The sequence below is a fragment of the Centruroides sculpturatus genome, unplaced genomic scaffold (assembly GCF_000671375.1).
Source record: "Centruroides sculpturatus isolate CEXI.00-Female unplaced genomic scaffold, Cexi_2.0 scaffold180, whole genome shotgun sequence".
NCBI lineage: Eukaryota > Metazoa > Arthropoda > Arachnida > Scorpiones > Buthidae > Centruroides > Centruroides sculpturatus.
Genome location: NW_019384918.1, coordinates 663,200 through 690,756, shown reverse-complemented (window position 1 = coordinate 690,756; position 27,557 = coordinate 663,200). Strand labels below are relative to the sequence as shown.

Here is a 27,557-nt window from a genome sequence, read left to right as displayed (position 1 = left end):
AAATGATTATATTTGCCAATAATTTTTATGGAATATTCTTAGCTTATCACAAATATGTAATCGTTAAAATTTATAATTCATTCAAATTTTTTTTCTCATGCAGTAGCAATCTCACATGGTGAAGATTGAGTGAATTATTTTTACTTGAAAAAATAATAAAAGATGTTGAATTCTTAACTGTTAAGCTTAATAATAGCAATATGTCAACAGAATTTTTGAAATGTAATTTCAAGATTTTAAAAAGTTAAATTTTTATATAAAAATTGAATTTTTCAGGTATGTTCTTGGACATGAAGCAATGCGAAGAATGGCTACTTCCGACATCTTAATCTCTGGAATGAATGGTCTCGGTCTAGAAATATCAAAAAATGTGATTCTAGGCGGAGTGAAATCTGTCACAATTCACGATACAAAAAATTGTGAATTATCTGACTTGTCTTCTCAGGTAATTATAAAACACTTTCTAAATAACAGGCTTGTTAGATTGTTACTTTTGATTGGATAATAGAATGTCGTGGAAAGATTTTTTAAAAAGTTGGCCAAATCGTCACTTCTGTAACAAACTTTGTTTAAAGTTTAAATTTTAAATTTAATGAAGTATGTTTAAAATATGCCATTTGCCAAAATATTTAAAAATGTAACTTAAGGGAAATTCCCTCATCAAGCATGCGCATCATGTGGTCGCTGACGTCACTGCAACATAAGTGTAATCACTGATCCAAAATCGATAAAACGTTTATTCTATACCTAATATATCTGCAAAATAAATAGTTTATACTTTCCATCAGAACATAAAACGAATATAACCAAAATTTCATCTGGATTGGACAAAAATTGCAGGAATTATAAGTGTCACACACAATGGGTTTTATATTAGAAATGATTATAAATTGTATTTTTCTCAACAAAATCGTATAATGAAATGATAACTGAGGACTGTGTGTCGGTGCTATAACTAGCTTTTCATGTGTTTGGGTGCAGGATTTTAATTTTGCTTTTTTCTTTGGGGAGGAAGATAAGAAAACAAATATAATAGAAATGGTCTGTTATTTTTAACTTTAAACTTTAATAAATTTAAATTTAATAGGATAAACTTTTATCTTTATCCTAAAATATTATGGAATCAGCTGCCGTAGTGGCAAAATTTGAAAGTAAAAATATAATGCTGATCATTTTTTTTATTCTCCTTTGTATTTCCTTTTATCTTGACCCTATATATAACTAACTACTCCATAAGCATTTCAGCCTATATAATGTGGGCCAATTGCTTCCATTTCAACTGGAAGTCTTCATTGCAAATTTCATCTAAATGTCTTTTAATCTTAAATACAGTATAGCATCGATTAACTGAAACAGTTCAGGTTAACAATGTTTTAGTTGATCAGTATTTGGCTAATAGATGCTCTACTGTAATCCCAAACATGATTAGTGCAATGTGAATTATTTGAATTGAAAGATGAATATTTAAAGATATTTTACTTTGTTTTATTGTATAAATTAAAATATATAAACTACACTACTTCAGTAAATAGCACCACAAATTAACTTGCCTTGTATAACAACTCAGATCTTTCATTGGTCATGTTTTTAGTGATGATACATTTTTAAAATTGTAGTAAATATTTGACTTAGTGTTCAATTTATAATGATTCCAAATTATTACTTCCTTTATATTATGATTTTCAGATTAATTTTTTTAGTTGCTGAATTTTAAAATAAACAATATTCAGTTTTCATAAATTAGTAATTAACACTCTTATTTACTTACAGTATTATCTAACTGAAGAAGACGTTGGAAAAAATCGCGCCGAAGTCTGCCGTTCAAAGCTAGCAGAACTTAATCCATATGTTTCAGTTAGTTTACACACTGGAGAATTAAGAGAGATTATACAGAAGTTTAAAGTTAGTTGCTTCCAAAACTGTTTTGTGATTAAACTTCTAACAGAAAAGTTAGAGAGAAAGTAGTTTTAAAAGATTAACGTTCTGATTTTACCTTTCAGGTTGTTGTTCTTACAGAATCATCATTAGAAGAACAGTTACAAATAGCAAGTATAACTCATCCTTTGAATATAGCATTAATTATAGCAAGTACAAAAGGATTATTTGGGTAAATATTGAAATTCATTTCTTCCACACTATAACTTACCTAATTATAAATGCATTAGTTGAAAAAGGACACTGGATATTTTCTATAATTACTTTAGAACCTAAAAACACTTCATAGTTAACTTTTTTATTAAATTTTGTTAATAAAATAAGCTTATGAATTGTTTCTTTAACTATTTGTGAAAAATGAAAAAATTAGTTTTTATTTTACTATGCATTCATTCACAAAGTTTTATTAAAATGACGATTTCTCCGATTTTATTAACTGAAGTTTTACGCTCTTTTTCCATTTCAAGTAATCGAGTCTCTCTTTTTTAAATAAAAATGCAAATTTATAATAATTTTTCTGTTTTTATTTATAAAAACTGTTTAAATTATTTAGTCAGATTTTCTGTGATTTTGGAGAGAACTTTACAATAATAGATTCAAATGGAGAGCAACCTGTTTCTGCTATGGTAGCATCAATCAGCAGAGTAAGGATTTTTTTTTTTTTTGGAAATGATGAACTAATATACTTACTGTATATTAAACAAATTCTTTAAAATTAGGATAGTGAAGGAGTAGTTACCTGTTTAGAAGAAACAAGACATGGGTTTGAAGATGGCGATTATGTTACATTTTCTGAAATTCGAGGAATGGTAGAATTAAATAACTGCGAACCAAGAAAAATTAAAGTTTTAGGTAAGTGTGACTACACTTCAGATATAAACATTAAAATGTACAGAAGTTTTGTTAATCTTATTTGCAAGGAATTATGATTTTAATATGACATTCTTTAACAATAATAACTTGATCTATAGACCAGATTAGTCTGGTTACATTTTAACGGCACAATTGGCGTCAGTTTTTAATGAAATCAGATTATATAGTTTTTTTTTTGTATTTATTTGGTGTCTTTGATCGTTTTGGTTTTTAGATATTATAAAATGAAAATTATGGGAATGAATAACATTTGTGATGATTTGTCAGTTACAAGAGTAACATGAAAGTCTTGTGATGATAAAGGATGCCACGATTATTAAAAGTATATGCTAACTCTGACTAAATGTACAATGTACAAAACTAATATAATACAATAATAATAGATCAATATTGATTTTTTTTTTTAGTCAGCTCAATAAATTTTTTTTCTCTTGTATGTTGATTGCACAATTACAATGGCTTATCTTTTGTTTTATTATTTCAGAATTTTAATTTAATCTTTATCAAATTGGCATAAAATGTGAATCATAATTAATTTTCTTGTTACAAAAATATCCTAAAATGAACAAATGTGGTATAATAGCAATGTTAATCTCATCTATTTGGTAAATTTCCAAAAAACAGACAAAACATGACACGTTAATATTTTCTGAAGAGTGAAGAGAATTCTTAGTGTAGTTTATCTTGTAGGTGTCTTGTCTGTCCATATATGCAAAAGCATTAAATATTTCTGTGGAGATGACACTATTAAATGCCCACTAGTCCACTTGTATATAAAGGACTCTAAATTTGTAAGAAGTGATAATTATGATTCTAATCAATTTTATGTATACAAAAACTTGAAATTCTCGGTGAAGAAAATGTGTGTACGAATCATGGGTTGTTACAGTTAAATAGTTGACAGTGTAGCATCATTAAATTCTTCAAATATTTAAATTTTTAAGAACTTGTCATCAGAAAATGGACACTTAATTGCTGAAATTTTATTAATTTTGTATTAAATTTTTTTATAGGTCCGTATACATTCAGTATAGGTGAAACTTCAGATTTCAGAGAGTATATTAGAGGAGGAATTGTTACTCAAGTTAAAATGCCAAAGACGATCTCATTTGTAAGTTGTTTGTTTATCAATCAATAGCAATAATATATAAATTTGTTTTTCAGAGAGCATTACTTGGGATTATTGAAATTAAACTTAATGACAAAATTCAATTGGTTAAAATTTCACCAGCTCCTTTTTTTTTTTTTTTGTAAACAAAAATATGTAAAATCGTGATTGAAGATTTCACATAAATTTGCAATAAACATGTTTGTAGCAATAATGTTTCTTCAGAAACACATGATTTTTGTAAATTAAAATTCAAAGTATAAGGAAAGATGTTGATTTTAATGTGGTAAATTTATTTTGAATTTGTGCAATAAATCTTTTTTTACAACAGAATCACACTTTGTAGGTAGGTGTAGTATGTGTGAGAGGATTTTCATCATCTGAAGATGATTTTTGACACTGGAACAAAATTTACTATTAAAATTTTTATTGTAATTGATAAAATGCTGATTGTCTTTTCACTTGTTTGAAAACTGAAGATATGTATTTTTAAAATGTTTCTCAGTCTGAATACATTCTCTTGATATTACTGATCTAATTATTTGAGAAAGCAAAAGTGTATCTGATTACTTGCAAAAATTTAATAGAGGAAGATTTCTATTAAAGTGGTTAATTGTTTTGATCAGACTGTCATTTGGAATGAATGTGTCAATATTCAATAAACTAGAAATTTCCCTGTCAAGCATGACAGAATAGTTTTTGAGAAGAGTAGAGATTTCAAGAAATTCAAGCATTGTTAGTATAAACTGTTTAGTTTGTAGAAATATCTGTTGTAACCTAAAGAGCAACAAAACAAAATTTTACATGAAGTGGACCAAAAAAGTAGGCATTATAGAGAATTCATTTACACACATACATACACAGTTTTAGGCCTTTATATTAAAAAATAATAAAATCTTTCTTTACAAAATTTCTGTATACACTAAATTCTTAGTAAACACACTATTGTCTTTTAAGAGTTCCTTGCTATCTTTCTTTAGTAATACGCTTTAACATTGTTTTGATGATTGATGTGATCATGTTTTTGCAGCTCTTGATAAAAAGCCACTTCTTAATTCCACATTGATAAAACAAAGATAACACTTTCTAACGTATATACAATTTATCGCTCATCTAACTAAATGAGCTCATTAGATTGTTACTTTTGATTGATAATAGAATGTTATGTGGTCACTATACAAAGATATTTTTTTTAAATTTGTTATACAAGTGATGCAATTAGGTTATCTTTCTTTAAATTTTAAATTTAATGAAGTATGTTTAAAATGTAACATTTGCCAAAATATTTAATGCAACTTGGGGAATTTCCTTGTCAAACACAAACGTCGCGTGGTCACTGCAACACAAGTGCAATCACTGATCCCAAATCGATATAACATTTATTCTATAAATATTTTAGCAAAATAAGTAGCATATACTTTCCATCAGAACATAAAACAAATATAAAGAAAATTGCAGGTGTTATAAGTAATTTGCACGCACAACAGTTTTTATATTAGTAATTTGAATGAGATTATTTTAAATATTTGACCCTTTGTATTATGATTGGAAATTTACAGTAATCCTTTTAATGAACAAGATGTGTAATGTAAATTTTGTGAAGTACTGCAACAAAAGGATATTGACAGGTGCTTTATTATAGTGGTTTCATGTAGTTCAATTTAAAATTTTTAAAAACAACTGATCAAATCGTTGTGTGCGATTAAACTTTTAAATTTGAAAGGAAAAAACCATTAACTTGATCATACATAAAGTAATTTTTTTATATGATGGAGAAAGCTAAATAGAAAGTTTCTAATGAACCAGAACAACTTACCTTGAAAGTCTAAATAAAAGGGTTTAGAATTGATCAAAAGCTTTTTTTTTTAAATTTCCTACATTAAGTAAGTGGTATAAACTGTTTATCTTTTTAGTCTATACATTAATAAAATCCTTTTTTAAAATTAAAAATCATTATCATTTGCTTTTCTTAAACATTTTACAAAAGCAAGTTTAATGTTACAATTTAAAAATTCTGTAATTGTCAAAGTACATACTGAAATTTAGTAAAGGCTGAATTAAATTTAAACTAAACTCTGTTCAATAATTGATGATGATGATTCATAATCTTAATAAACTTTTAATTAAAATTACAGAAACCTCTTGAAGAATCTTTAAAATCACCTGAATATATAATGTCCGACTTTGCAAAAATGGAACGACCACCTCAATTGCATATTATTTTTCAAGCTTTAGATTTATTTCAAAATCAGTTCAATAGATTACCTAGACCATGGAATCAGGTTAGTTTGTGAATGCTCACTGATTTTTGAATATTTGTTATGAATTAATATAATTTACTTTGCTTTTTAGGAAGATGCAGATGAAATGGTGTCTTTGAGTCACAAAGTAAACAAACAGGCTCAGCAAGTGGAAGAGATTGATGAAGATTTAGTGCGAACCTTTTCATATGTAGCTGCTGGAAACTTATGCCCCATGCAGGCAATAATTGGTGGAATTGCAGCACAAGAAATAATGAAAGTACGTTTTCTTTTTTTAATTTACAGAAGTTCTTCGAACATTGAGAAATACTGTGTTTGCCTGAATATAAGTTGGGAGTTTTCTGTGTTTTTTGCCTTTAAGTTCTACGTCAGCCAATAATGTATGACTCTAATGTAAAAAAATAAATAAATAAAATTCAGTGTTTTATTGAAATGCATATGAATTCTAAAATTAAATGTTAAATATATAAATTTATATTTACCTTGTAAGAATATTTATAAAATATTAGAATTTTATGAATACTATTTTTGAATTACAGGCTTGCAGTGGAAAATTTGGACCAATTAAACAGTGGTTTTATTTTGATGCATTAGAATGTCTTCCTCCTGAACAAAAAGTGAATGAAGAATCTGCTACTCCTGTAAGTTTTTTCAAAGTAAATCTTAATAGTGTCGATATAATCCTTAAGTTATTCATATAAACATATTGAATCATTTTTTATTAAATGGATAATTATAATTTTTCAAAAGTTATATGGCAAATATTAACTTACAAAATTTGAGAGATGCATTTATTTATATTTGCATATTATATATTAATGTATATTTTAAGTGAAAAAATTAGTTTTGGGAATTATTGAAAAATCTTTTTTGCAATGAACTTAACTGATTTGCTACTTTGAAAATATTTCATAAAATATTGTAAAACCTATCTAAAATGGAACCTGAATAAAATAGAAATCAGCCTAAACAGGGATATGAGTGAGGTGATTTTCTATATTAGAAAATCTCCTCATTCCAAATTCCTATGTTTATTAGAGGCTGATACTTGTCTAATGAAGAAACTGAAGTCATTTTTGGATACAAAAAGCAGGAATTAGGAGTTCATTTTCAGAAAAATAAGTACAAGTATTTCAAGTATAATAGTCACCACAGAAAATTACTTGTTTCTCTTCACTGTTTTCCAAAAGTGTCTTGTGATGAGGAAAGATACAAAAACACAAGATTAAATTAGTCTTTGTTGAAATTAATCTGGGCCAGAAATTAAGAATTGAATGTGTTTCCAAGAACAGTTTTTGACTAAGCAATGAATGTAATTTATTGAAAACAAGAAGAGTAAGGTAACATGCCATCAATTTGTCTTGTGTGGACTATGAGTAGTTACTAACTAGTACAGATAGATCACATCTTGGCTTGGAAATGTGTTATACTTGAGGTTTGGGCATCTCAAAGAACCCCTTTTTGGTACCTAGCTATACCAAGTATTTGAGAACAAGTTGGTTTAAGTGTTGGTAAGAGGTTAATGCTAATGATTCAAGTATTAAGGTTCCTTGAAGTCATATAACAGAATAACTTCACTATATTATTGTAATATGATTGGAATTTGATGGCAGAGTAGGGCACTAGTTCTTGGTATCATTTGTAAAGGATCTCATCCAAAAAGTGTTTGAAGGCATCTACAGTGGAAGTTCAATAATCTGGGGACCAGAATTATTCTAGATTAGCAAAATTCCTAGATTATTGGATTGGCATTATTTTAATAATTTTGTAGTATATCCAAGAAAAGTTATATACAGTAAAAACTGCTTAGGCAACCACCTGCATTTGACGGGCACTTGTCAAAATGGGCAAAAATTTCTGGCACGGAATGGTTTATACATAGTCTTCGTATAAGTTACTATTAAACGATCACCTGTGTAACGTAACCGCAGGCATCTATTTTTGGTCCGAAACAACATACAACAACTGTAATAAGCGACCACTTCCGCATCTAAACTCTTGTTCGAACCCACCTCGAGCACTTCTCCCACCCTTAAAATTAGGTACAGGTGTTAATGAATTAGTCTAGCAACAAAGGAAATTCATTTCAATTTGTTCAAAATTGTCTGAAAAACTAAAGAAATGTAAAGTGCTGTCCTTAAAAGATGAGGTTAAAGTTATCAGAGAAAGTGAAAATGGTTTATCCCAATGGCAATTAGCTGTGAAGTTTAACTGTGGGAAAATGAAATTTACTTTACTGTAGACCTACTTAAGGGTATAAAATATTGTACATGATACAATTAATTGGCTGATTTCATCGTTTGATAAAATTTATTTTATATTTTTGAAGCTCATTATATAGTACATGTGTAATAAATAGTTTCTGTATCAACCTCCCTTAGTTCTGCGATATTTTTAGAAAAACAGTATTCAAGTAATTTTCGCACACAAACAATAAATGCATTAACACAAAATCAGTTTCAGGCAACCTTCCTTTTTTGATTTCACAATTATCATTGATGTAATGAAATTGTATTATGAGAAGAAATAATAGAATCATATTCTTATTAATTAATAATTTTTATTGTACTTAAGAAAATATTAAATATTTAAAAATACAGTATTTTTAAAGTTAAAATAAGATTAAACTAACCAAAACCGAAGTGGTGGTGCGATACCACACGCTTTTATATTGATGACGTAATACACGTAACTGAGGAGCAAGTGAAGAGAACCAACTTGAATTAATTATCTCGGGATAAAAGAAAATGTGCATTATAATTGAGAAGATGCGAATACTGTATTAATCTTTAAAATACTGGTATTAAATCTGTCTTATAAAATCATGACGACTTCTGTTAATCGAGTTATCGGATAAGAATAAAATACAGTACCAATATAGTTCTATTGTTGAAAAAATTTGCTTATTTTTGCTCACCTCAAGTTTTGCTTAGTATATATGGCTTTTAGCCATATCTGTGTGCAAAATACGTGCGGAAATACGATATTACAGCACCACCTGTCTAAAAGACCACTTTTTGAAGGAACCATGGGTCGCCATAGACAGGTTTTACTGTATTTTGTACTATACCAGCAGTCTAATATATACTTGATTTGATATACATAATAGATGATTAGTGCATAACTATTCTGTATTAAGATTGATTGATTGGAAAACTTTCAAAAACGTTAATGAATACAATTTGTACATAAATGTGGATACAGTAATTTTTCAGATTTGAATCTTGTGTAGCTTTTTGTTATTTGGCATGTTATTTTAACATGCTCAGAGTATGAGAGAGCTGTTTAGGTATGCTGTTCTCACATTAACCTGTGGAAAATAAAAATACATCAGTCATGCATATTACAGAACCCATGTTAAAACGTTCTGGTTTGCAGAATACTAGCATACCAGATTATCATCCTACAGTTCTATATTATTGGGTACTAGATTAATGAACTTTGTAATTTAATGAATTCAGTCCTGAAATTTAAGATTTTAAGACCTTGTTTTATTTTTTTTTTTTTCAGTTTTAAAAACAGTCATATATTTATTTTATTGATCCATTTGAATTATGAGGATAATTAATGGCAAATTGTTATTAAAATAATAATACTTGAGGTATATAACTTTTACAAAAAAAAAAATATATTTCTTGGTCTACCGAGAAAAATATTTTTTGTAAAAGTAAATTTGTCCTGGCAATTTTCTAAAAAAAGGTATAAAACTGTTTTGAAAAAATTATTAAACAAAGAAGGTTTAAGATCTTTCTCTTCTCACTAATATAAAATAATCCAGTTGTCTGTTCCAATATTCACTAAATTGCAATGATTATTCGTTAATTGTCAATAACTATCAAAATATACTTCTTACTATAAAAAACAAAATATCGTTTCAAAATTGATGTTAAAAGAATTTTCACAAATATTTTTTTCTTATAAAAACATTTCAATTTTGATAAATTGAAATGTATAAAACTATCAATTTTTTTGAGTTTACTTTAAATCAATTTTTCAAAAACTTCATTTTATAAAGTTAAACAATTCCTTTCACTTATTTACAGCTTGGAAGTAGATATGATTCACAAATAGCAGTATTTGGAAGAGAATTTCAAGAAAAACTTTCATCCTTAAAATATTTTGTGGTGAGTATTCATTAAATTTATAATTAGAAAAATTTCATCCTTACAAGTGTAAGGTAACTATGAAATTAAATTTGAATTTATGAAAGTTATTGTAACATTTAAACAATTTTTTCACTGTAATTTTAAATATTTGATATAACATGTAGAATAAGATTTAAAAAAAAGTAAATCTGTTAATGGAATCACTTCACTAAACAAATTTAGATAAGTCATTTTTGCCTTTTTAGAATGAGTTTCAATCAATAGAAAAACCAAAAATGTGCCATTAAAATTAGAGTACTTAAGAATACTGATGTATATCCAAAAAACTTAGCTAAAATTCTGGAATTACATAGTTGACATGTCTTTTTTTTTTTTTAATTGTGGAATAATATAATTTAACTTCTGGAATAAACTTTGAAGGACACTTGTAATAATAATAAACGGAATAAATTACTATAATGAAATGTTCAGCTTTGAGAAATACCTAATGATTTTATATAATTTGTTTTTGAAACTTATAATTTTATGTATCTATTAAAAGTAAATAAACTAAACTAAATAAAACTATTAAAAGTTTATTAACTTATTAAGTGTGTGTGTGAAATTTTAGTGTGTTTTACGAAAAATTTATTACATTTTTGCTTTGATCTAAAAGTTTAATCTTAAATTATAGGTTGGATCGGGTGCAATAGGGTGTGAACATTTAAAAAATTTTGCAATGATGGGAATTGCTTCTGGTGATGGAATGATCTATGTTACTGATATGGATACCATTGAAAGATCAAATTTAAATAGGCAATTTTTATTCAGACAGTGGAATGTTGGTGTAAGTTTTCTTTAGTTGAATAAGTTATAAATTGTGAAATTATATTAAAAATTACTGTTTTTTTAATTTTAAGTATCACTGCCAAAATTATAAATGTTAATTATTAAATGAAATTAATTCTTTAGGCTATGAAATCTGAAACTGCTGCAAATGCAATTTTGAAAATGAATCCCGACATTCATATTACTCCTCATCAAAATAGAGTTGGACCAGATACTGAACAAGTCTACAATGATTCCTTTTTTGAATCTTTAGATGGAGTAGCAAATGCACTGGATAATGTTGATGCAAGTAAGTTAAACAGCAAATTTTATTTACTACAGATGGTTTTAATAACACTTTAAAAAACAGTTTAATATAAAATTAAAAATAGATCCTGCATTATTTCTTACATTTAATAAAAGTTTAAGAAGTTATTTTTGTTAATAAAGAACATCTGTGATTAGTTGTAAAAAATGCTAATACAACTAATCTTCTCCTGAGATAGTGGAAAGAATCTAGCAAAAGAACAACCTGCAACCAATGCTTTAACTTGCAATAGTTCCAACCTTTTGTATTATATTTACATTAGAAAAGTTAAACTTGTTCAGAAATAATCATGTTTAACTATTTTGCTGTTCATAATACACGCAATGAACTTACTTTTAATCATTTCTTGTTGCGTGGCTGTATAGTTGAATCAGAATATTAAAGGCATTAGAAAGACATTTGTTGTTTAAAATTTTTTTTTTTCTTAAAGCCATGACTAGAATTAGAATATCATTAAAAATATATTGATTTATAAAAAAATATATATATATATCAATTACTTTTAGGAACTTACATTGACAGACGGTGTGTTTATTATCGTAAACCTCTGCTGGAGTCCGGTACCTTGGGTACAAAAGGAAATGTACAGGTCAGTATTGAATATCTTAATTAAACAAAGGTTATAAATTTTTAAAATTAATTTCTTATAGTGTAATTTTAAAATTTTTATATACACTTTTAAAGCATGATTAACATTGCAAAAGTAAGTCAGAGAGCATGTTTCTCGTTGAAAAGTATCTTAATTATAAATAATGAAAATTGATTTTTGGCTGACAATACAAGATTTACTAGTAGTTTGTTACATTTTAAAACAGATGGAATTAAAATCATTTACTTATTTTCAACATAATGTACATTTTGTTACTATAGGTCATATCAATATTTAAATATAACAATTATTTTAGAGAGTTGCTTATTTACATTATTTTAAAACTTGTGTGTTTATAAAAGAATAAAGTTCTTTTTATTGGTTTAAGATTGAACTTTAGTTTGTTATTATTTTATGCTCTCGTGGAAAATTGAATGATGATTTTGCAATGTATAGATTCTTAATGCAGACTTTAAGTATTCATTGTATTTGATTTAATTTTGATTATTATTTTGTATATTAATTCAGTTTTTATTACTTTGAATCAGTCTTGTTTTTATATATAAAATAATTCTTTATGAAATTCTTAGGTTGTCATTCCTTTCCTTACTGAATCATACTCATCATCTCAAGATCCTCCAGAAAAGTCCATTCCAATTTGTACTTTAAGAAATTTTCCAAATGCTATTGAGCATACATTACAGGTCTGTATTAAATAGCATAAAATAGGTTTAATCTTTAAGATTCTTATATATATATAACTTTTTTTTTTATAGTGGGCAAGAGATGAGTTTGAAGGCTTATTCAGACAGGCACCAGAAAATGTAGTTCATTATTTAAAGTAAGTTTTTTTTAATTACTTCTTACAAAGACAAAAGTGATTTAACCTTTGTAGAGAGGGTTAATCAGATATGGCGCTATCACGATGTAGTGGAGAATAAATGTGGGAAATTTTTAAAGAATTTTTCTACGTGTTTTTCTCGTTTCTGTTTCGGAAAAAAAATTCTTAAATGGTTGTCTAGTAAAGAAAAATCTTTATTGTGTCACAATCCCTTTTTTTTATGTGAATTTTTTTGCGATATAGACGTCATTCTCCGGTGCTACGTGATCGCCCTTGACGGGTATATCTGTCGATCACTGCAGAGTGGTTAATCTTGCTGTATTTTATTGAATAGCAGTTTAAGCAGCAGATTGGGTTTAAATTTTTTACAATTAAATATACAATTTAATATAGAATTTAATTTTTTATTAAAACTCGGACATGTTTAATTAATTCCATATTCTTCGAATATTTATATAAAAGACTGTAGTGTAGCTTGTTTCATAAATCTTGTGTGGACAATAGATGATACTCGAAAGGGTCCTAGAAGTGCTGAAACAAAATTACTGCCACACAGTTACTGTGGACATCAAAATGACACTTCTATCATCACAATGTAATTTTATTATTGATATGCATTTCTTATAAGTGTTTGAGATTAATTTATCAATAATTGTTGAAACAAGCTTTTATATACTGTGCATGTATTCATGTAAGTAATGACGATAATATAAGAAGGTAATATAGAAAGCTTCCAGCTTTCTATATTACCTTCTTAGTAAAAGTAAGCTAAGTTGATTAGTAAAATAAGCCTTGTTGATTTCTGGAAGCTGGAAGTAAAATAACTTCCAGTTTCCAGAAATCAACAAGGGGATCAAACAAGCATGGTCTACATTTGGATGAAATTCTGAAATCTTCAGATCTAAAATGCCAATCCACCTGAAGAAAAAAGCATTCGATCAATGCGTACTACCAGTCATGACTTACGGATGTGGAACTTGGACACTAAATAAAGAAATAACAGTGAAACTACAAGTTGCCCAAAGGTCAATGGAGCAATATATGCTAGCAATACCCAAGAGAGATCACAAAAGAATAGTGTATTAGGCAAAGAACCCAGGTAACTGATGTGATCCACAGAATTAAATCTCTCAAATGGCAATGGGCTCATAACGGATGGTCCATGAGAATCAATGTGATATTCACGGGGAATCAAGAGACCCGAAGGATGTCCATACTTAAGATGTGCCTGCTTGTTTCCTTATGTCGTAGTCACAACATGGTGGAGAGAAGCAAACATGGGCACAAATGGCAGACAATTATGTAAGTGTATTTGAAAGCACCATAATTTGAAATGGTAGAATAAGCTGATGATGATGATAGAAAGCAGTTATTATATTCAATTGTAAAACATAATAAATCTGTTTTTTAATGCATTGAAAAGTTGACTCATTTAAATGATTTCATAGTTATTTCTGTTTCAAATTTAACTATGGAGTCGTCTGATTCCATCTCTTGGTATAATTCAACAAACTAATTAGACAGAACAACAAATGAAAGGTGTAAATAAAGCAAAATAAAATGCTCAATCGTGATTATTGTAGATAGTATTCCATGTGCAAATAGAACACCACTGAACAGCTAATAGACACACGAATACTTTTTTAGATATTGTTCTGAGGGGGATTTCTGCATGTTGCTATTCACAGGATGTGACGGCTGAAGGATTTGTAGAATAATTGTAGGATTCCAAAGGATATTGGTGATGGTTTGGGGGAGAGTTTAGAATTTGTAAATTTTTTATTTGTGCCTCTGAATCAATCTTCCTATATTCTTAGTTTCCTATACCATAGGGGGCTCACTCATGAACTACAACCAGCTTCAGTTTTATGTGATAAATTATATATGTTATTTAAAAATATTGAAAATTTACATATAACTTTTTATAACTGCAAAGTTTATTGATTTACCCTTAAAGGATTACTAGATTAATTGGGAAGCTCTTCTTTAGACAATTCTCTGTACCAAAATACTCTCCAGTGAAAATGAACAATGAGTCTCTTCAGAGTTATTTAGTGAGAGCAAACTCCAATAGTACATGCAGTTACAGACTAGTCTTGCTAGAGAATAAAAAATTTACCTAAAATTTGTATACACTGTTACACATAAAGTAGCTTAAGATAGATGATAAAACAAAAATGGCATAAATGCCTCTCCTTGTATCTATATCTACAACTTTGATTCTTCTTGAGGTTAGTGTATCTGAATCTAGTTACATTTTCCCTGGATACAGTTGTTTACCAATTGAAGACAATAGTGAAGTGAAAATTGCAGGAATTTTACCATTTAAGCTAATGGGATGAGAAAAATTAAAGTTAACTATAAATGTTTGTACAACTGACAGTCATGGGTTCCTATGGAAGTTAGCCCAGAGAAAATCTTAAGTTTGTTGTAATGCGATTTCACTGTAAACAAACAAAATTTTTCAACTATAAAATTTATTTTGTAGAGTTTACTATAATTGAAATTATATTTTGTTTCTGTAATTTATTATTTTGAAATATGACCATAAAGTTGAGAATGAGGTTTAAAGATGGTAAAAAAATTTTTTTCAGTGATCAACAGTTTATTGACAGAACAATTAGACTACCTGGGAATCAGCCAGTGAGTATTGTTTTTCTTTCTTTTTATGAATATTTAATCAGAATGAAATGCAATTTGCATGGTAAGTATTGTCAATACAGGGATTTTGTTGGAGAAAAATGTTTCAAAAATTACTAATAGGCAGCATTTGAGATACAAAAGAAATGTGAATGAGAATGAAAATGACTTTAAATGTATTTATTAGACAAGTGTTCAACACAACCTCTGTCGCAGGATATAACACAATTTAGTCGAGTAACAATGACCACATCTGCAGAGTGTAGCGTGTCTGGATAGATTTTACCTCAGTGAATAGCATTTTTCAGTTCTAACAATGTGGAAGGACCTGATCAAAACACTTGGGAATTTAAATACCCACACATCAGAAGTCATTTTTATTATCATTTTCATGTCTGTTTGTTCTTTTGTATGTCAACACTACAAGTTGCACTGCATAGTGCCAAAATCACCATGTGATGTTTATATTAGTGTGGCAATAAAAATATAATAAGCAGACTAGATTTTATCACTATATTTATTTCAACATTTAGTATGAAATTGAATCACAAAACACGCGAGGAAAAACAGCAAAATGTTGCGCTCCTGTGTGACGAGTCTCGTGCAACACTCATCTAACGATGTCATAACGTCATATGGCAACTTTGAACAAAGAAAGTAGGAAGTGACATTGAGAACGAAAGATAATTTTCTTGCAGTGGCCATCCAGCATTTCCAGATTGGAGGGTTTATTTGTCAACTGACAGAAAATTTTGAGAATTTTTTGGAATGACACTTTTTTCATTGATCTTTTTTCCAGTAGACAAGCATAAATTTTGGACATGACAGAATCTGTGAGATACTGTATTTAAGTATTGTGATCAGATGTGTTGTTTGGAATTATTCATTAAAAAGTTACTGAAAAATGATTCCTTTTTTTTAAGCGACAGCTTAACGTGTCACTTTTGCTTTTCAGGCTCTAAACTAAGGCTACCAGCACCTGAATTAAGTATGTAAAACTGGTGGTAATAGTTTGAAGTGGCAAGAAAAAAGTTTTTTTTAAACTGGGGAAAAAGTTGGCTTTTCTAATTTTTCCTCTTTCAATATAAAAAAACATACTGACAATACTTACCACATAAACTGCATTTCATTCTGTCATCAAAAGAAGTTTTAATATTTTCAGAATATGCTTTAGTCTATTAATTTTTTTACCTTGAATTACACTTGATAAGAAAATTAAACTTTTTATTACTTAAATGAAATTATCAATTGTTTGTTTATTAACTTTGGAAAATTATTAGATAAACATACATGAAAAGCATATGAAAGGTAGCTAGCACAGTGTAAAAATGAGATTGGAAAGATTCTCTTAATATAAAATAGTGTAATTTCATAAATTCTTTAAATCAAATTTCTAGTTTCAATGTGTTTTTTTTCTATTGATCCCCTCACATCTTTAATGTTAATGGGATTTAGTGTCTTTTGACTTTGTATTTTTTAGTTTTAACACATCAAACCCATACCTTGGATGAATTTTCAACTCAAATAATAATTTTTGAAAAAGAAATGTACTGTGTTTAATGTTTAGATGGTGAGAAGAGATAACAATTCATTGAATTGATTAAATCTTGTCATACTGATATTGAGAGGACACCATATTCTATAGATTTGGTACCTTGGCAATCATTGCCAGACTCCGAAAATTGACTTCATATTGCTTTACTCTACTTGCTATGACAATTTCAAAGTTCACTATAGATTCTGCAGTCTAGATGTGGTGTTCCTATGCAGGTACAAACCCAGACGTTTATGGCGACAAGTGTAGAACACAAAAAGAGGTACTTCTAATGCGCAAAAATGTTTGTTTCAAACTTAGAAACTGCAGTGATGAAATCAAATTCTCAACAGTAAACAAGTATTCTTGATTACTTTCAAAAGACAACTCAATCATTTGTGTAAAACATATCTAGAGGTATTGAACATTGTCCATTGTATTGATGAAATAAAATTTTACAGAAGCTTTTATACTGGTGGTGTGTTTGCATTCAATTTATCCATTCTGTATGTACACATGTACTTGTATGTTTTGACATGATTTTTTTTAGGAATGGATTCTACATATTCTGGAGTTTAATGTGTTTTTCAAGGAAATGGTAAAAAAATATTTTAAGTTTCTACTGTGCTATGAAGATTAGCTGAACAAATTTCCATCTTTTTACTAATTTTGAATTTGAAATGCCAATTACTATTATTTTTAGTTGGAAATACTGGAATCGGTGAAGAGGATTTTGGTGGATGAAAGAGCTAATAACTTTGAAGACTGCATTAGATGGGCACGTTTATATTTCCAAGAACAGTACCACAATCAAATAAAGCAACTTTTATACAATTTTCCACCAGAACAGGTAAGTTTTTCCTAATTGTTGTTTTGAAAACAGTTTTTTTTATTCGTTCTTATTTCCTGTATTTGAAATCTTTTAATTTGAAGCTTGTATTTTATTGCCAATATACTTCTGTACTGAAAAATTTTCAGTCAGATGTGTTCATTACTTGGTTCTGCAATTTAAGTTTGAAGGGGGTATTTTTGATTTCAAATTGGAATTTGAAGAAATCTTAAAATTAAACCAGTGTCTGCCATATCATTCTTAAAATAAGATACTTTTTTCAAAGTGAACTGTTTTATAAATACACAAGTGTAGAAAGCTACAGTTAAGTTTCTAATATCTATTTAACTTTAGCTTAATTTAATACAACAATTTTTTTTTTTGCAGATTGTTATAGTAAATTAGCTTTGTTGATTAGAATTACAATAGTTGTATTTGAGTACAGAGAGGTCAATTTTCATATTTTTCAGTTATAATAGTGTTTAACATGTAAACAAATTAACATAAGGTTTTAATTATTATTTAGAAGTTACTAAAATATTATACATATTATGGTGGTGGTTAAAATTGATATTCTTTATTTAATTCTAAAAAAATAAGTTAATTTATGTTGGGAGTATATCCTTGACAGTACAGTGGGTGACCAGTTAATGAACAAATTGGATAACGAACACTTTTGCGAAAGATTTTTATAATCGGACAACGAACACTTCACTGAACGAACATAAAAAGAAGCGACAGAAAATAACAAATATGGATTGATTTTCCTTTGTCTTCGGGTAACAATTCGAAATCTCTCGGAGTGCAGGAGACATCAACATCAACGCTCAACCCAATACTGGTCAGATAGTGTTTCCCCAAACTTTGAAACTCTCCATTGTAATTCCAGCTTTTTGTTTACTTTTCTGTCAAAAATCTTTTTATAGTCTTCGCGAGACTGTCGGGCACTCCATAAGTTTTGCGTCGGTTTTTAGTTTCTAAAGGTGAGAGTTTAACTGTCCTATCGGGTATTCCTTAACGTTTTAACATCAAAATTTTGAATTACATTCGGGCCTCACATTTACATAATTCTTTCGTGTGCTAGTTGATTTCTGTTCTCTGAATTTTTGTGAGTGCTTTTCTGAACTTTTCATTTCAAACAGAAATTGATAATATTATGGAGCATAAAAAGAGTGGAGTATCAAAAATTGTGCTCACCATAGAAACCAAGCAAGAGATAATAGCCAAAGTAGAGAGTGGGCAGATGTCTTTTGTTGCTAGGCAGTATGGCTTGAACAGATCTACAGTAGGCACAATCTTAGCTAAGAAAGATATAATCAAGAAGACTCGAAGAGCTAAAGGAGTAACGAAAATGTTCCATCCATGAAAAAATGCAGAGATTGCTTTTAATTTGGATAAAATAAAGGGAAATGAAAAAAGATGTAACTAGTATGACTATCATTCAAGAGAAAGCTAGAGAAATTTTTGAAGAACTGAAGAAACAAACTCCACATTCGTCACATGAGGAGATTGAAAACCATCTAGTAGTAGCTTTGAATTCTAAGTTTAGAAAGAGAACTGGCATTAAACATGTAATTCACGGTGAGACTGCTAGTGCAGATAAAGAAGCTGAGAAGTTCTGTCTCAAATTTGAAGAATTTATTAAAAAAGAAGGATATTGTCCACAACAAATTTTCAATAGCGATGAAACTGGTTATTTTGGAAGCTCATGCCGAACCATACATACATTACGAAAGCAGATTTTAAAAATATTCCTGGGTATAAACCCATGAAATATCAATTGACATTACTTTTGGGAGCCAATGCTAGCAGTGATATGAAGCTTATCCCGCTTCTTGTCTATCACTCTGAGAACCCTAGAGCATTCAAAAAAAAATTCCATAATTAAAGAAAACTGCCAGTGATGTGGAGATTGAATAAAAGGGCATGGGTCACTCAGGCTCTTTTCAAAGAATGGCTGTTTGAAGTTTTTGCTCCAAGCATCAAGGATTACCTTCAGACCAATGAATTGCCATTAAAAGCACTGTTGCTATTGGACAATGCACTAGGACACCCAAAAGACCTTGAAGATAATTTGCTGGAAGACTTTTCCTGGCTGACAGTTCAGTTTCTATCTCCGAATACTTCATTGATTCAACCAATGGATCAAGAGGTTATTGCAGGTTTCAAGAAATTGTACATTCGAGCACTGCTTCGTCTGTGTTTTGAAGCATGCCAGTTCTCCTCAATGGTGACATTAAAAACGTTTTGGAAAGAAAAATTTTATATTCTTGAAGCTATGTGGCTCATTCAAAAGGGATGGTCAGAAGTCACTCGACAACAGTTGAATTCTGCTTGGCGAAAGATGTGTCCCTCCTGCATTCAGGGAGAGAGAGATGATGTCCCTGAAATTATGCATGAAATTGAGACAACTGCTAGAGATCTGGAATTGGAAGTGAATAAAGATGACATTGAAGAGCTCATAATGGAATCTGAAACTGATCTGATGCAGAGGAACTCCAAGAATGCTTAAATGAACACCACCAAGAAACTCAACAAGATGTGTTTTTTTCTGAGAAAGAGGAAGATGAAAAATGATCAATGTTAACATCTGCTATTAAAGATCTTTTGAAGAAGTGGGAGGATGTCAGAACAATGGTCTTAGAATGGCATCCAAACCAAGTTGAGATTAATAGGCTTGGGAATCTCTACAATTACAATGCTATTAATTACTTCTGAAAAATCCCAAAGAAGAGAGAAAAGCAATCGACGTTGGACAGTTTCTTTAACCCCTACGAACAGAAAAAACATAATAAAAACACTTATATACACAGTCGTACATTTTGATTGATGAATAAAAAATGCAAGACTGTGCATATATGTATTTTTATTAGTACATATAAATAAACGTAGTAAGAAAGTATATATTTTTTTATTTTTTGGGGTCTCCAGAATGAATTAATCAAATTCCCATAAAAGCCTATCGTAAATCGATAATTGGTTAACGAACAGTCTTGAAACAGGTTATGTTCGTTAACTGATCACCCACTGTATTTCAGAAATATAAGTAAGAGAATTTTTAGATTAGCAAATATTCAAAACATTTTGTAAATGTAAAAATCACATCTATGTTCTAGTGAATAGCTGAAGAAATTTGTATTTTTAGGCTTAAATGTTAAAATCTGGAGTGGGATCTAAATGACATGATTCCGACAAAAAACACAAGCTCCAGAGCCCTGGGCTTCGTTGTTGTTCTAGAAAATACTATACTATAATGTAAACCCTTGTGTATCCATGCTTTTCAAATTTTTGTGTCATCCAGGACAAATTTCCAATATTTTAAAATTGCAATATCATCTTAGCATTTCTCATTAAAATGTTTTTATTTTAAACTAGCTGCAAGGACTGCTTTGCTGGGTTTTTATTTGTATGTAATATAGTTTTTATATATGTTACAGTCAAAACCCGTTTTTAGTTAGAACGCGTTTTAACTAGTTGAAACTAGTTTATACTGAATGTCTTTGTTAAAACCCGTTTTGTCTAGTTAAAACTAGTTTTAACTCATTCATTTTTGACTAGCAGTAAATTCTAGTTTTAACTAGACAAAACCGATTTTGTCTAGTTAATTTACTGCTGTACATGTTTTGACTTTAGATAAAACTAGTTTTAACTTTTAACATTAGTTAAAACTAATTTTAGCTACAGAAATATGTTTGGGAGAAATAAAGTTATGTATAGTGATTCGGCGGACGATGCCTAACATTTTGCTTATGAAGAAAATTACAGCGCTAATTTGAGTTTAGGAGCCCTCTAATGAAAATATCATATTCTGGAGTATGTCTTTCACATAAAAGTTTGGAGTTTATTTTAAAAAATTCTATACTGTGTTTGNCCAATCTTACCCGTTTTCACAGAATGCAAGAATTAGGTCCTCTGTTTCCAGACTAATTAGAGAATTTTTACATGAGTCTAAAAATATGTTCGATTTCCCGCAAAAAACTGCCTGTAAATCTTGCATGCCGCTTTATATTAACACTTCCTTTGTTACTTGACACTTCCACTGTTAACACTTCCATTATTGACACTTCCATTGTTACACATCTTCGAAGTCAACCACTTTCAACCCCATATCTCCCACACCCTTATAGCGCAGAATGCAAGAATTAGGTCCCCTGTTTCTAGACTAATTAGAGAATTTTTATGTCCAGTCAAACGAACTAATTTCAATTTGATCAATTTTCTGGAACGTTTACAATCGTTCTATAATCGAAACAATTCGAATTTAAAACGGTTTTAACATTTTTAAAATCAAAATAGAAAATCTTCGAAGTCAACCACTTTAAGCCCCCATATCTCCCGCACCCTTATAGCTATTGAGACGCAACCATCATAGTGCACGAATGGAGACTTGGGGCTATTACCACATACAAACACCATTCATGTGCGATGTATAGTTTTGGCTAAAACGTGAAATATAGGGACACACATGTCCATTTATATATATATTATTCTGTTTATATATATAATTGTATTCTGTTATTTTCAATCTATATATATAGATTGAAAATAACAGAATACAATTAGTGACATTCCATTAGCCCAGCAGTGATAGTTTATCAAATATGCTAGCTTATTGGACAGTTTTTCAATCTCCTAGACACAGTTCTACATCTTTGTGTAAAATGTATAAAACCATCCTTTATGATTAACACAATATGACTCCAGTCTTTCCAAGCTATTTTTACCCTTGGTTGACTTGAAACACAAACACTATTCTTTGTTCTTAGTATACTTCTAATATCAAACTCGTGCACTAATGTCTTTGCAAAAGTTTTTAGAAAAATCATGCATGGGTTAACTGGTTTTACCTAGCACAGCATAATGTATTGGCATTTGTCATCTCTAAAAGGAGAACACAAAGTTGAAACAGTTAGTTTTATTTAATTGTACCAAACACTTATTTTAAGGCCAGCAAACTGTACAGGAGATGAAAGGTTATAACTTTGCTGATGATTACAATCGCTAGTCAATCAGTGCACTGAATTTTGTATAATTTGTACCACAGACAGTTCATTGAAATCTACAAAAATTTTCTAATAAAGTTTTCCTAGACTGGAATATAACAAGTCAAGGCCTGAATATACTTGATTAATTATACCAGTGTATGAAATCAATTTTCTCTTGTTGAAATTTTGTCGGGGAGCAGTATCGTGTTACATATTTGCTCTGCTTTTTTCATTCGCTGGTAATTTGTTGTCAGTGTGGACTAACCTGGAGCAATTACTTAACTTGTTTTTCATTTTTATTAATTGCTTTAAATTTTTCAACTTCAAAGAGAATAACAGTAAGAAATTGCTGTAGATTACAAAAAAATGAGTCGCAAAAGTGAGATCTTATAAACAAGACGTTTAACTGAAGTGTTTTCGTTATGGAGAAAGTACAGTGCAGGAAATATTTAATGTCTAATTGCAAGAAACATTCATTGAGGAAAGTATGAACAGAGCTTCCTGTATAGAAGTTGCCAATTAAATTTTTCTTTCCTCGATATGAATTATACTTTTAAAACACTTCAATGAAAAGCGCATTACTCTTGGACTGTAATTTTGCTAATTATTAATAAAATTTCATAATTGTATTAATTGATTATAATTAATTAACTTTAGTACAAGATGGTGTCTTAATTGTGTCATTAGACCACCATCTTGTGCTAATGTTAATACTGCTCGTTGAAATATTATTGCTCTATAACTTACTCTGAAAAAGGGTTAAATGTAATATAGAAAAACTATCTTGTACTTTTGCAAATAATAATCTTAATTTTATTAATAAATTGTTGGTATTAATATAGTATATTTTGTATGATTAAAACTAGTTTTATATTGAGTAAATTTGAAATGATTAAGATAAAGTCTAATCCAAAAAATATATTACAGCTGACAAATTCTGGTGCTCCTTTCTGGTCGGGACCCAAAAGATGTCCTCATCCTCTCGTTTTTAATGTTAATAATGTAAGTTTTTAATGTAAATACAATATCTTAAATTTTAATTCTATATATCCTAAATTATAGATTATTTTAACTATTTATGAACATTTTGAATAATAGTAACTATGCAGAATATTTTTGCGACCCAAAATTTCCCCAGAATATAAATTTTACATGCAAAATTTTCCTGAAATTTGTTGCACATTACCATAGAAAATAAAGTATTTTAAATATATCGTACAAATAAATAGTCTACCATATAATTATGCATAACACTAACACTAAACTGATAAATTAATGTAAATTTTTTGAGATTAGAAAAACCCTTTAAGCACATCTTCACAGGATAGCGCACATAATTTACTGTTTCTCCCAAACGTTTGTGCGATCGACACATCCTGCACCTCTGGTAGTTAGATGTTGAAGAGTTATCATTTACTAATTTTAATGTTTTTATTTCAGGATCTTCATTTAGATTTTATTGTAGCAGCTGCAAATTTAAGAGCTTTTATGTTTGGAATACCGCAAAATACAGATAGAGAATACATTTCAAATTACGTTACTACTGTAAAGGTGCCTGAATTTTCCCCCAGATCCGGTGTGAGAATTGCTGTCTCCGAAAATGAAGCTAATCAAGAGAATTCTGTGACGGGTATATATCTTATTTTACTTAAGACATTTTTGAAACGTTAATCTAAATCTCACGTTTTTTGATAACAGATAACGATCGCCTTAATCAGATTCAAGAGCAGTTACCTACAAAACAAGATATGGGAAGAGTTTCAATTAATCCAATTGATTTTGAAAAGGATGATGATTCTAACTTTCACATGGATTTTATTGTAGCGGCATCTAATTTGAGAGCAGAGAATTACGATATTCCACCTGCAGATCGTCATAGGAGTAAATTAATAGCTGGAAAAATAATTCCTGCCATTGCTACAACAACAGCTTTGGTTTCAGGATTAGCTTGTTTGGAATTATACAAAGTAAGCGTTCTGAAATAAAAACAATGTCGACGGTGGTGATGATAAACTGAATTGTTCTTTCTTTTCAGCTTGTTCAACAGCATAAAAAATTAAGTTCCTATAAGAATGGCTTTGTTAACTTGGCTTTACCGTTTTTTGCCTTTTCTGAGCCAATTGCCGCTCCTAAACTGAGTGTATGGGAATTTTATCTTTTTATATTTACGTACGTATATTATTGTGTGTGTGTTTTTTTAATTTATTTTGAATTTTCAGTATCATAACACGGAATTCACTCTTTGGGATCGATTTGAAGTGCAGGGAGAAATGACATTACGGAGGTTCTTGCAGTATTTTGAAGTAAATATTTATTTTGATAAAATATGAACATTTTACAAGCGAAATGACAATAAAAAAATTTATTATTTATTTTTTTTCCTTTAGGATAATTATAACTTAGAAATAACAATGTTGTCTCAAGGTGTTAGTATGTTGTATTCATTTTTTATGCAAAATGCAAAAAAGGAGGAGCGACTCGATTTGAAGTAAGTGTGAAAGTTAAAAAGTTTGTACTCTCAGATATGTTGTATGAAAATTACTCGCGCCATCGGTGGCCAAGTTCATAAAACCACTGAATGCCGGTAGTTGGTTCAATGGTCAATGGGCTGGCCACATGGAATTTGTAACACCTAAATAGGGGCCAATTTTCTATAATAAGACCTCCCCGGGGAGGAATTGCCCGTGTTTAGTGTTGTCATATATCAAGAAACCAAAACTAATTTGAAAAATTTTCCTAAGAAAGGCAAATTTTAAATTCTGCTTAAAAAACAATGTTTTATATTATTATATACAGGATGATTAGATTCGGGAGGAGTACAACCTCTTACGGAACTTATTTAAGAGGTTATTTTGAGCAAAAAGGTCTTATTCCAATACTTAAAATATTTCGCTGAACGGTATATAACCTCTGCTAATTAAAATTTGAAAAAAAAAATACCTATCAAATAAGTTCTGTAAATGGCTGTACATCCTCCAAAATCACTGTATATAACCTTGTCAATTTATATTATCGATAATGATTAAAATTTAATTTTTTTTTTTTTTTTTTTTCTTTTTCAGTCTGTCGGAGGTTGTTAAGCTGGTGTCGAGGAAAAATATCGAACCCCACATCAGAGCTTTAGTGTTTGAACTGTGCTGCAACGACACAAACGGCGACGACGTGGAAGTACCTTATGTGAAATATAATCTTCCATAGTTTCGAATCGATTGCAAATGTCTCTTGCAGTTGTGAATTTGTATAAGTCTACACTAGTTTGCAGTTTTGATGAGACTTGAGATGTTTAGGCTAATTCATACATTTTCATTAAATTTTATTTTAAAAAATTAAACTTTATATAATCTCGTAATTTGTATTTATTTCACGATGGGACTGCTTTTTTCTGAGATTCATCTACAAAATTGGCCCATCTTTTTTTAGTCTGTATTTTTTTTTTCTTTCTCTTTTGAGAGATCGTTTATACCATACTAAATAAATGTTCACACAAGGTGGAAAATAAAAGTAGTTCTGTTCTGTAAACTGTCTTTATTTGATGATTTAAAATAGAAATCTTAACTTCATTTAATAATTTTTCAAATTTCTATATACAATAAATGCATTAAAATCTTTCAAGAAGGGGTTTTCGCAGTTAAGGTTACAACTACTGCAGATAGCAGCATTCAAATGACAATTTTCTATGTTATTTTCTTCAACTTTAAGGAGGGAAGTTCATTTTTAATTTGTTTTTATCAGCCAACACTATCTCCTTGATCTTTGATAACAAGCAAGACAACTATATATAAGCTTATTTACAATACACTGTAATATTTTACTCTTATATTTATTATAACATTTATTTTCTTGGAAACTAAGGTTCTAAATCACGTTTGAAGCAGGCAATCCAGAATACATTGTCTTCACACCGCTGTGACGATTCACCTAGATTAGCTGCACCATTCAGATTCAAACTGCTAGGGATTGCTTCTAACACGTCCCCCTTCCATAATGAACCATTGTTGTTTATAACGTAAACGTACAGTTGCTAAATGACTTTCCAGCAGGATCAAACTTCGGGTGTTCAACGGTTTTTACGTGGTGTCACGCTTGGTTGGTGATAAATCTAACAAACAGGTCAGATCCGCTCGTATCCGGATGACGATCGCGACACTGCAAGTGATGTTATTTTTGTCGTTAAAACGAAGTGTCGACACACCACCCATACCGAGAAGACACTTGTTCTCTGTATTTGTTCTGGATAATATCCGCGTGAACGGAACAGGAACAACAATTTCAATAGACAATGGCGGCAATTTACGAGTAGAAACGAGAACGTGTGACATCAGAAACGTTTTAAGGATCATTCTGTGTACAAATACTATTAATATCAGCGGGAAAAAAAATAAATTAACATTCGGACATCTTTTTATATTAAAAAAAAAAAGGTGTCAAATTTCAAAATGGCGGAGAGACACTAACTGTAAGATGGGCAATCTTGTGTTTAGATGACACGTTTTTTGCTTTGTGTAGCGAATTTTATTTCTTTATTTAAAAAAAAAAACAAGCCGAAAATGGGTCATTAAGAAGTTACGTCATAACAAAAGTAAAATAAGTAATTCTGTATTTGGGTGTAATAGTGCGTGTCCAGTAAGTTAAAACAGGTTTCGCCGCTTCTGAGTAAACTCCTTATCTTTTCTTTGAAAATTGACATAGACAATTAGGACATTTCGTTTTGTTTTCGGTGT

General features: G+C 29.5%; 1 protein-coding gene and 1 pseudogene across 1 annotated transcript; both read left to right on the top strand.

Annotated features, from left to right (window-relative positions):
• Positions 1 to 282: 282 nt before the first annotated feature.
• Positions 283 to 26,337, top strand: LOC111631830 (ubiquitin-like modifier-activating enzyme 1). Its single transcript, XM_023376147.1, has 24 exons — positions 283 to 445; positions 1,771 to 1,902; positions 2,001 to 2,107; positions 2,489 to 2,579; positions 2,655 to 2,787; positions 3,822 to 3,919; positions 6,052 to 6,198; positions 6,269 to 6,436; positions 6,717 to 6,818; positions 10,221 to 10,301; positions 10,957 to 11,109; positions 11,235 to 11,400; positions 11,925 to 12,007; positions 12,598 to 12,711; positions 12,784 to 12,848; positions 15,443 to 15,491; positions 17,726 to 17,872; positions 23,764 to 23,838; positions 24,277 to 24,466; positions 24,535 to 24,803; positions 24,872 to 24,976; positions 25,056 to 25,139; positions 25,224 to 25,324; positions 25,899 to 26,337. Exons 1-24 carry the CDS (start codon positions 299 to 301, stop codon positions 26,032 to 26,034), a joined length of 2,943 nt encoding a protein of 980 aa, XP_023231915.1. The 5' UTR covers positions 283 to 298; the 3' UTR covers positions 26,035 to 26,337.
• On the top strand, positions 19,242 to 20,803 carry LOC111631833 (annotated as a pseudogene).
• Positions 26,338 to 27,557: the final 1,220 nt, after the last annotated feature.

Bases quoted from the DNA above. Each gene is read 5' to 3' on its own strand.
- LOC111631830 (XM_023376147.1), top strand. From the start codon at position 299: ATGCGAAGAATGGCTACTTCCGACATCTTAATCTCTGGAATGAATGGT. The intron at 2,788-3,821 runs GTAAGTGTGACT...ATTTTTTTATAG, and splicing joins AAGAAAAATTAAAGTTTTAG to GTCCGTATACATTCAGTATA. The intron at 10,302-10,956 runs GTGAGTATTCAT...CTTAAATTATAG, and splicing joins CATCCTTAAAATATTTTGTG to GTTGGATCGGGTGCAATAGG.